At 43.2% G+C, this 11,090-nt stretch overlaps 1 protein-coding gene across 1 annotated transcript; it reads left to right on the top strand.

The window, feature by feature from the left end:
• Positions 1 to 5,590: 5,590 nt before the first annotated feature.
• Positions 5,591 to 10,863, top strand: ZNF396 (zinc finger protein 396). The gene is given in 4 exon segments (XM_032245321.1): positions 5,591 to 6,124; positions 6,373 to 6,517; positions 9,968 to 10,011; positions 10,013 to 10,863. Coding segments are annotated over 4 exon segments (1,023 nt in total). The 5' UTR covers positions 5,591 to 5,692; the 3' UTR covers positions 10,415 to 10,863.
• Positions 10,864 to 11,090: the final 227 nt, after the last annotated feature.

Genomic DNA, 11,090 nt, shown 5'->3' on the forward strand with positions numbered 1-11,090 from the left:
CCTTCTCCCTTCATTATGTTTAGAAATGGTTCGTAAAAGTCACAGTGTTCTTTATATACCTATATAGGGGAAGCATTCAGATATAGAGTATGTTTTATATTTTCACATGATCACACAAAATGTCCAATTATGTGCAGAGTTATTGATGACAGCATCCCATTCACTTTCTGGTTCAGTCTATCCAAAACTCCTCAGATGTCCACATAAGTCACTGTCAAACTTACTCATACTCTGTTGTTTAACTTCCCTGAATGACACACTATCTACCCAATCAGCCTTCCATCTAAGCAAGCACCAGCCTCCCAAGTGTTTCCAGAATCTGCCTCCATTCTCGCCCCCTCTGTGCTAGTTCAGACCTCCACCAGCTGCAGCCTGGATCTTCGCAACAGCTTCAGAGTTAGTTACTCTGTCTTGAGTTTTGCCTCCCTTCAGATCTGCCCTTCACATTGCAACCAGAGAGCCCTACCTGAATTGCAGATCTGCACATGCCACTAAGTTTAAATTTTAGTTCATAGCCCTTTACTTGGCCTGTCAAACTCTTTAAAACCAACCTGTTGTTTGCCTCTTCAGCCTCCCCAGCCACTTATCTTGCCATACTTTAATCCATCAAATCTAATACCCCACACTGGTACCTCAGTCTCAAACGTACCAACACCAGCTTTCTCCATCAACTCCAATCCCAATCTTCCCCCAGGACCTCCCTTTCTTTGTGCTTTTATAGTATCCTGCAGTTGTCACCATCAGAACATTGCCACATTGTTTAGAAAAGTCAGATGACACAACTTTCTTTTTAATTAATCTATTAGCCCCTAAAGAGCAAGAATCTATATTTTACCATTGAAAATTCCCAGTGTTTACAACTGGTATGTAGTAGGTGCTCACTCTACTAGGACCTTGTTCCTGCTAATTTCTTTCCACTCTACCCCCAAACATTAAAAAAAAAATTAAAACAGCAAACAAAACCTGTTCTTGCTTTACCTACCTGTGAAACTTTTCTAATCAATCTTTTATGTCTGTTCCCTTTTTTGTGTTGTTGTTTTTAACTTTGGCCTCTGATATCTAGCTGTTTGGTGGACCATACCCATGAATTCATCATCCATGACCTCTTGCCACCTCCCACAGTTCCTCCTTCTTGAAGCTTTTGACTGTTGTTCATATTCCCCTTAAATTGTCTCCTGTGACTGCACGCCACTGCCAAGCATTATCCTTGTTTCAAATTCTCCACTGCCATGAGTCATTTAACCTACCCTACCCACCAGCACCAGAAACACATTCCCACCTGCGCTTTTGGGCTGTTTGCCATTTGTGTTGGCAGGTGCCTCAGTAAAAAGTCTTATCCTGTGAAAGCCCCTTGTTTGAAGCAAGAATTTCTTCAAATTTAGTTTCATTGTACATTAGTTGGGATCCAGACCTCTCCCTAGTTCCCTAGGGTCATCGACTGAGTGAACCAGCCTCTTTTTTCTTCACTTCAGACTCCAGTAGTAACATACTTTTTGGGGAGCTGTCATACCAAAAGGTATTTTTTGTTGTTGTTATTGTTATTAATTAGCAAGTGGTTTTCAAGCACCTCTCCCTAATTCCTGTTACATTTTCCGGGAATCCCTAGGGAAAGGGGCTAGAAGAGGAAGCCACTAGATGGGGCTGTGGTGCATTTAGGCTCAAACTTTATTTTTATTTTTTATTCTTTTTAAGACAGGGTCTCTCTTTGACGCCCAGGCTGGAGGGCAGTGGCTTAGCTATGGCACTGCAGCCTCGATCTCCCCAGACCCAGGTGATCCTCACACCTCAGCCTCCCAAGTAGCGGGGACTACATGCCGCGCCTCTACACTCGGCTAATTTTTGTATTTTTTGTACAGATGAAGTTTCGTCATGTTGGCCAGGCTGCTCTCGAACTCCCGGGCTCATGTGATCTGCCCAACTCGACCTCCCAAAGTGTTAGGATTACAGGCATGAGCCACCGCACCCAGACTCAAACTTATTTTTCAATTCCGTTTAAGATTATCTGAGGAAATATATGCGTATATATTGTGACAAAATTTATGTGGGTCGGTTCTCATCTTTTCAAGAGCTATTGTGTTCTCCTGCGAAAGCATGGGGGTTGCAGATGTCAAACCTGACCCTTAAAACGTCAGTACTTGGAGTGTAACCACTTCAGGAGTGGGAATGGTATTAGGGACTGTACTCAGCGGTACACCGTTCGACCCTCTCTGTAATCCTTGGCAAGTCACAGGATATTTGAGTTTATCTTCCGTAAAATGGGAATAACCTTACTGAGTTATCGGAGTAAAGGAATAATGTAAGGAAAAGTACTTTCCGAAGCAATAATGCCAGCTTACTGAACGGAACACTGAGCAGAACAGCAGGATTCCCACCGGTCAAGCCACCCGGTCTCAATCCCAGCCCCAAGTGCGGGACCGCGGCGCCTCGTCTCCGTGACAACGTTCCCGCGTTCCCGGCCCCGCCCCCACCCGCCGCCAAGACCGGAAGCTGCTGCGAAGCGGTCACTTACCTGGTTTCTCCCGACGGCGTCCGGTCCGCTCTTCCCCGCCGGGAGGTGAGAGCAGAGGCGTCTTGAGGGGCCCCAGGCCGCGGTCAGAAGCGGTGGTCCCCGGGCGGCGGAGCCGGGACGCGGAGAAGCGGCCGCGGACTCCGCGCCACCCCTCCCTCCGCGGGCCAGTGCAGCGCCCTCCACACGCGTCCCAGTTCCCCAGCCCGCTCCTCTCCGCTCCCGCCACCTCGCTTCCTCCCCTCGCGTCTGCTCACCCCTTCCCCTTGTCCTTTTCCGCGGACCACCGGCGTCTTCCCTCCCAGCTGAACCCGCGCCCCCTGCCGGCCCCACGCGTCGTCCGCCGCCTCGCCCTGGCGGTTCCTAGCCCCGGAGGCGGGGTGGGCGCAGGAGGTCAGGAGACTGTCGGACGCCAGCCCTCCCGGAGCCACCTAGCCACAGCGAAGGCAAGCCAAGGGCGGCTTCCCCCGCGGAAAGACCCCGGCGTCCCGGGCTTTGGTCGAAGCCTCCCCGCCAGGGACCCCGTTGTGCGGTGTCGAGGGTTCCTTCCGTGCTCAGATTTAGAGCAGATTCTGCTCCTGGTGCTGAAGCGACAGGGCAGCCACTCTCTTCCAGAGGCTGCTTTAGGCCGGGATCCCTCATGTATCCATTAGGGTACCTGACAGCTCCAAACCGGTGACCTCAACCCTTCCCGACTCTCGAGTCTCGCCCCCCAGACTCTTCTGGCCCCATTTCATCTGGGAGTGCAGCTGCTTGCTGCTGCTTCCTCCTCTGCGCTGGGACAAAGCGCAGAGGGTCACCCCAGGGGCCGCTGCTGCCTTTGGCCTCTTAACCACGTAGTACCATGGATAAGTGTGGATGGCCTGGATTCAGACCCCAGCTTTGCCCTTGGCCAGAGTACCTGGCTTTGCTGTGACTGCATCTTCGTCTACAACATGAGGATAAAAATCTAGGGTTTTTATGAGGATTTAACTTTTATTTTTACTAAAGTGTTCAGAACAGTGCTTGGCACATAATAAATTAATACGTGTGTCTGCTATTATTTGTTTCATAGCACATCATTGCATAAAATTGTATCATTAATTTGTTAACAAGCTTTATGAACTCACAGCTTTATACAGGCACTGCTGTTTCTTTAATACCTAGAACAGTACTTGAAGTGAGAAAATAAATCAAATGGCAGGATACATAAGGGGAAGATAGAGGCGGATGTAAGATTTTTAAAGTAGTCATTATTTGTTGAAGCTGTGCAAACACTATCATATACCTGCTACCCAATTTTAAAAATGTGTTTAGGCCGCACGCGGTGCCTCACTCCTGTACTCCAAGTACTTTGGGAGGCCATGGCAAAAGGATCACCTGAGGTCAGGAGCTCGAGACCAGCCTGGCCAACATGGTGAAACCCCGTCTCTATTAAAATTACAAAAATTAGCCCCACGTGGCCATGGATGTCTGTAATCCCAGCTACTTGGGAGGCTGAGGCAAGATAATCACTTGAACCCGGAAAGTGGAGGTTGCAGTGAGCCAATAACACGCCACTGTACTCCGGCGTGGGTGAAGTACAGACTCTATCTCAAAAAAAAAAAAAAAAAAAAATGCAATTAGTTACTGGTGATACTTAAAAGTAAAATGATACCAAATAAAGTGCCATCTTTACCCCTTTCTTGCTAACAAGCTAATAATACTTGCAGAAATCATTGTCTTCACAAGTCACTATGATTGTGCGGAATTGTGAATTGATACAGTGTTTTGCAATTTTTATTTTGATAACACATAGCAAGACAGAATTTGCTATTCTCCTTTGATCCCCAACAAGCAGATGCCTTGGGACATGCTTGAAGAAATAATTTTAAAGGAGAAAAATAATATATTCATAAAGATGTGCCTCACAGCATTACTTGTAATAGTGAAATTAGAAACAACCTAAATTTTTAAAATAGATAAGTAAATAATATGGATATGGAAGAAAAATGGAAATACATTCAGATTGAGGAAAGTGTGATTGCCTTTATTATTGTTGTTTTTCTTTTTCCTTTTTCTTTTCTTTTTTTTTTTTTTTTTTTTTTTTTTTTGTAGAAATGGGGTCCCACTATGTTGCCCAGGCTGGTCTTGAATGCGTGGGTTCAAGTGATCCTCCCACCTCTCACCTTGGCTTCCCAAAGTGCTGGGATTTCAGGCAGGAGCATAGTGCCCAGCTGATTGTGTGTGTGTTTTTTTAATGGTTCCTTTAACGTTGAAATGATGTTTTAACAGTAAAACTTGAAAAAACTCACACAAAAGTACTTCCCTCATGAGACTATTACTTTGAGCTCTTTGTAGCAGACTAAAAACTGATGGGGTCTTTGAACTGGCTCCAGAGTCATAGCATTTCCCAGGCTTCCCTTTATCTGGGAGCTTCTGTGCAATCCTGGCTGATCTCTTATTGTAATATTCAGTAGCCTTGTGTGTATGGTTTTCAGAATGAATTGTGAATCACTATGTATATGAAGTAATGAGTCTTAGCTGTTTGGTTCTCTTAAAGAAATATTATTTAAAAGCATGGTTTCAGGCCCAGGAATGGTGGCTCATGCCTGTAATCCCAGCACTTTGGGAAGCCAAGGCAGGTGGATCACCTGAAGTCAGGAGTTCAAGACTAGCCTGGCCAACATGGTGAAAACCCATCTGTACTGAAAATACAAAAATTAACCAGGCATGGAGCTGTAGCCCCAGCTACTGAGGATGCTGAGGCATGAGAATCGCTTGAACCCGAGAGGCAGAGGTTGTACTGAGCGGAGATCCCACCACTACACACCAGGTAACAGAGCGAGACTCCGTCTGAAAAAAATAAAATAAACATGGTTTCTGTTAAGACTAGGGTCAGTATTTCCTATGCAGTCTTACATTTCAAATTTAGTTGTTTTGTTCTGAGAGGTATTTGTCTTTGTCTTCTTTCCATTTGTTTCTTTAATCATATTTAAGGAGTGTCCATAAGGAGAGCTCCACCTCCTGGAGGATTAAAGCCTAAGACTAGGGTCAGTATTTCCTATGCAGTCTTACATTTCAAATTTAGTTGTTTTGTTCGGAGAAGTATTTGTCTTTGTCTTCTTTCCATTTGTTTCTTTAATCATATTTAAGGAGTGTCCATAAGGAGAGCTCCACCTCCTGGAGGATTAAAGCCTAACAGTACTGAGCTATTTGCCTGTCAAAATGTCTACAAAATTGGGAAAGTCATCATCACTCCTAACACAAACTTCAGAAGAATGTGATGGGATTCTGACAGTGAAGATGGAAGAGGAAAAGCAGACCTGTGATCTGGACTCTATCCTCCACTGGAGCAGCAGCTACAGCCCAGAGACCTTCTGCCAGCAGTTCAGGCAGTTTAGCTACCAGGATTCACTTGGGCTCCGGGAGGCTCTTAGGCGGCTCTGGGAACTTTGTCATCTCTGGCTGAGGCCAGAGATGCACACCAAAGAGCAGATCCTGGAGCTGCTGGTGCTAGAGCAGTTTCTGGCCATCCTTCCAAAAGAACTGCAGGCCTGAGTGCAGAACCATCATCCAGAGAATGGAAAGGAAGCTGTGACTATGCTGGAGGATGTGGAAAGAGAGCTTGATGGACCAGAGCAGATAAGAAGGATGCCTGTGGAGATGAACCACCAGGCTGAATCAAGAGCCCGGGCACATCACTGGGAGTTGAGCTCTCAAACTGTATTCCGACTCAGCACAACTGGATGTTTAGGGGTGAAAGTACTCATGGGTGTCCCAGCAAATAGAAGGTGGCTCTACTTTTTTCCTCCATTGTCCTGTGTCCAGGATACTTTTTGCATAGTGTCTTCTTTGTTATTTTATCCTCAAGTCCCAACCTGATAGTGTTCTTCAGCCTCAGTTAGGTCTTTTATGGACAAAGGAAGGACATGATTGCAGAGAAGCTAGCACCTTCAGAAATCACTGAGGAATTGCCAAGTAGCCAGCTCATGCCTGTGAAGAAGTAGCTCCAGGGAGCATCATGGAAGCTTCAGTCCTTAAGACCACATGGTGAGGGGGAGAATTCAGTTCATGGTGGAAGGTGTGGGGGCCTTCTGCTCACCACACACATCTCTGATGATTTATGCAAGAAGCCTCAAATCCCGCCTTCTCATCTCCTTCTCACTGTGGGAACTTCTGTTATTTGTCCTACTAAATGAAGATCTTCAGTATTTTGTTCTGGCTTATTTTTCAGAGATTCTTATAAAGTCTTCAGATTTTAAATCCTTGACATCATCTCCAGCAGGGTTTTCAAGCCTTTTTAAAGTAGCCCTTTATCTTCAGGCAGCCCTTGAGGCCCTTCTGTGGGACCCTAAGGTATACAGTCTAGAGACCACTGATCCTCATCATCATTTCCTATATAACTGCTCAGTTACTGGTGGGATCTAGTAGCAAAATTGCCTATATTGCTGCTAAGGTGACTTTGCTGTCTTATGTGCTTTAAATACATTTCTCAACTTCCTCACATCCTCAACTGGCCTCAACTCCTCTTTGCATCACTTTCTACAAGTGCTCCAAAATAGCTGTGTAGCAATCTGTTCTTCCATTGCAGATACTAAACAAATAAAGAGCTATGGGGAAAAACAAAAACAAAACAAAGAATAAGGGGGTTAGATGAAGGTAAGAAGTGGAAATAAGGCTGAGTTACAGGCCTTGTAGGCTGGAACTACTTGCTCCTGCGTCAGACAGAGTAGCTGTGTTTTCATCTGTTTTATATATATTGGAACTCTGTAAAATTTCATTTGATAAAAGGGCCATCCTACTTTAAACAGAATAGTGGGGATAAGATCTTATTACATAGAGTGGTAGGAAGGCCTCGCTGATGAAGTAACATTTAAGCAGAAACGCTCCTTCTAGATGATTATCCTGCATAAAATAGGAGCCACAGATTAAGAGGAAAATCCTACTTAGGAGGATTTCCTCCCCTCTCCAGCACTGCTTCCATAGTTCATAGCTGATAGCTAAGCAAGGTTAGAGTTTTTCTGAGGGAATTTTTATAAGAAACTATACAAAGAAAATGCAGTAATTTAAAAAGAGATTTAGAAAACATTGTTCACCTTTACTTGGCAAGTACTGGCTCTCAAAAGGCTTATACTGGGACACTTAATACCTCCAGTCTAGAAATTGTCTTGGTTTACTTAGAAAAGTGAAAGTCTTTTCAGGAAAAAGTATTTTTCATCAGGAAAGAAAGGGAGACCATCCCAGACTCAGCAGCTTGGTGTGGTGGTGACTAGAGAAGTGACCAACCTGAAGGCCAGGTGTGGCAAGAACCACGTTCTACCTGTGAATGTCCTCATGGAGCCCTTTCCTACATTTTTCTAAGATTCATAGAAATTTGAAACAGAATGCAAAGGGTCCAGGATCTTGCAATACAAGGCAGAGAGAACCAGAATCATGTGATAGAATAATACAGCCATTTAAGGCCACAAAATGACTTCTGTGGTACTGAGTCATGTCTTATCAAAGCTTCTAGGAGATGACCTCGGTCTTAGTGCTGTAAAGTACTAATTGATGCCAGGATTTTGATAGTAATGACTAATCATTGAGGTCACTTTGGAATAAATTGAAAATGAATTTGAGACAGAACCATTTATAAAATGATTTCCACTTAAACTAGTAATAATAAATGAGTATGCCATATGCTATGGTTTGTGTGTTTGTCTCCTCCAAAACTCATGTTGAAACTTAATCCCAAATGTGGCAGTATTGAGAAGTGAGAACTTTGAGAGGTAATTGGATTATCACCCCTGTCCTCATGAATGGATTAGCTCATTCATGGATTAATGAGTCATACTGGTCAAACTGGTAACTTTATAAGACGAGAAAGAAAGGGCTGAGTTAGCATATTAGTGTGATCAGCCCTCTCACCATAAAATGCCCTCTACTGCCTCAGGACTCTTCAGAGGGTCTCCACCAGCAAGGAGGCTCTCACTAGATATACCCCTTCACCTATGACTTCTCAGCCTCAATAACTATAAGAAATAAATTCTTTTTATAAATAAATTACTCAGGTTCAGGTGTTTTATTCTAGGCAACAGAAAATGGACTGAGATACCACCTTTGTGAATAAATACAAGAAATAATTTTAAATTCCTTTTGTAATAACTATTTAGGTCCATTTGATTTGATTTTTATGTAGCTTTTTCAGTTAGGTTTATTTAGTTTGCTGCAGCAGAAAAGAGAACACGCCATGGAAACTATGGGGTTTGTTATTAAGAAGGAATTGGGAAGGGCTCATGTTAAGATTTGAGCTTGTGTTGGGTGATTCTAAGGAGATTGTAGAGACAGCAGGTAGAGCCATTTTCAATTAAATTCTAAAGAGTAAAACAACAACAACTCATAGTTTTCTTACTCAGTATCACACTCCGTCACTGACTATTCTCCCCAGACCTCCTTTCTCACCCCATCATTTTTATTTGGCCTCAGGAGGGCCCAAAGGATCACTTATCATCAGTACCTCTCTGGGTTCCTTTTAATCTTATTTATGTAATTACTTCAGATAAAGGCATCCCCAGTAGTCACAGCCCCAGCCAAGTCATGTCCCCAGACATGTCCAAAACTGTTGTACTTTGCTTTTATAAACTCATTTTAAGCTCCTATCTTTCAGCAGCTTCAGTTAAAATGCCACCATGAGGATAACTGAAGTGATTTCTTCAGGTAATGCATCCAAATTACATTGGCATTTTCACATCCGAGTTAGCAGTTCTGCTGGAGCTTCAGGCACCCTGAGTCATAAGGGCCTCTGCATCAAGCCAGATTTGTGTGCTGCCTGAGTGGCCACAGCCCATAAGCAGCCACGTACATTTCTCGTAGACGTTAAAGGTAATATAGAATAATACAACAGACAGCTGTTCAACCAGTAATATCAAATCCATACAGGAGCAGAGATATTTCTTCGATGGGTACTTGATCTTTTGAGGTGCTAGTTATCCTAGTCTATAATCTTCCCTTTATTTGCCTAACTTATATTTTCTTACTTTATTTTCCACATTCCTTTTTGGCCCCTTGGCTTTCTTCAGCTCATTTCTTGGCATAGTTATTGAATCCTTTATGATTATTAAGCTTTTGTTTGTTTATTGATACTCCAGTACTAAATCTCATTTCTTACTCCCACTGCCACATCGGATTCCTCTACTTCTGTTTGTCTGTCTGCATCTCCAATCATTCCTTCTTTTTAAGCCCTTTCTTTCCTCCAGACTTTCCTTAGTCTCTGACATACCTTTTAATCCTTATTCCCTTTTCTGTCTTTTCCACAGAGCTTTGCATCTTTATAGTTTAGTTGACTGCCTCCTCAGTATGTAAACCTTTCTCTTTGTCTTATATAATTTTCTCAATATTTTGTCATACACTCTCCATCCTCCATAATGTGTGTTGTTTTATAAATCTGCTAGCTAATAATCATGTATATTTAACTTGGATCATTCTCTCTCTTTCCTGGTGACATTTGTTTTTCTATTTCAGATGAAGACATCAAAACTATAATTGTGAAATCTGCTTCAAGGCAAAAAGACTTCTTCAGGCATAGAACTGCATTACGATGCTTCCAACAGCCTTCATATGAATGCCTCCCAGAGTTCCACATACAGAAGAACCTGTGAACAAGATGGTAAGTTTGAAAGAAGACAAGGGAACCCTTCTCAGAAAAAATAATACAAATGCGATGAATGTAGCAACATCTTTAGTCAGAGTTCAGCCCTTATTTTACATCAGAGAATCCACAGTGGAAAGAAACCTTATGCATGTGACGAGTGTGCAAAGGCTTTCAGTTGAAGCTCGATTCTGATTCAACATTGAAGAACCCACACTGGCAAGAAGCCCTACAAGTGTCATGACTGTGGCAAAGCCTTAAGTCAGAGCTTGAATCTTTTCAGACATAGGAAAAGAAACATGAGGAAAAAAGTCCCATAAGTACCTTGAGGGAATCAAAGCATTTACTCAGAGCTATTTTAGCACAAGGGAAGACACAAGGTGCAAACACTCCTTAGTACAAATCAGTGGTCTTAGTTGACACCAGTCTCCTTTCAAGGGTCATAAAAGCCATAGGAGAGAAGGTTGAAAATCTCATGTCAGCATTATTTGCTTTTCTGCTTATCAATGCTGTGTCAATTCTGATGTTTCGGATTCCAAAGCTTAATTGAGATTTCCATCGCTATACAGCCCTTGAAAAGACATTCTCAGACATGTTCTACTATTTTCATTATTAACACATATAATGAACTAGTATATATCTTCTTAGACAAATACATTTTTTCCCTCATTGAGAAGGAATGTGTGAGTTACTCAGTGTAAAAATAGATATCCTCCTCCATTTCATAACTTGAGCACTAGAATTCTAAAGACCAAAGATTAAAGCACTCTTAAAAGAAAATTCCTGGCTGGATGCAATGGCTCACACCAGTAATCCTAGCACTTTGAGAGGCTAAGGTGGACAGAGTCCTTGAGCTCAGGAGTTAGAGACCAGCCTGGGAAACACGGTGAAACCCCGTCTCTACTGAAATACAAAAAAATTAGCCTGGCATGGCAGTGTGCACCTGTAATTCCAGCTACTCAGGAGGCTGAGGCAGGAGAATTGCTTGAAACCAGA

Source organism: Sapajus apella, unplaced genomic scaffold (genome assembly GCF_009761245.1).
Source record: "Sapajus apella isolate SASKATOON/1434 unplaced genomic scaffold, GSC_monkey_1.0 scaffold57, whole genome shotgun sequence".
NCBI classification, from domain to species: Eukaryota; Metazoa; Chordata; class Mammalia; order Primates; family Cebidae; genus Sapajus; species Sapajus apella.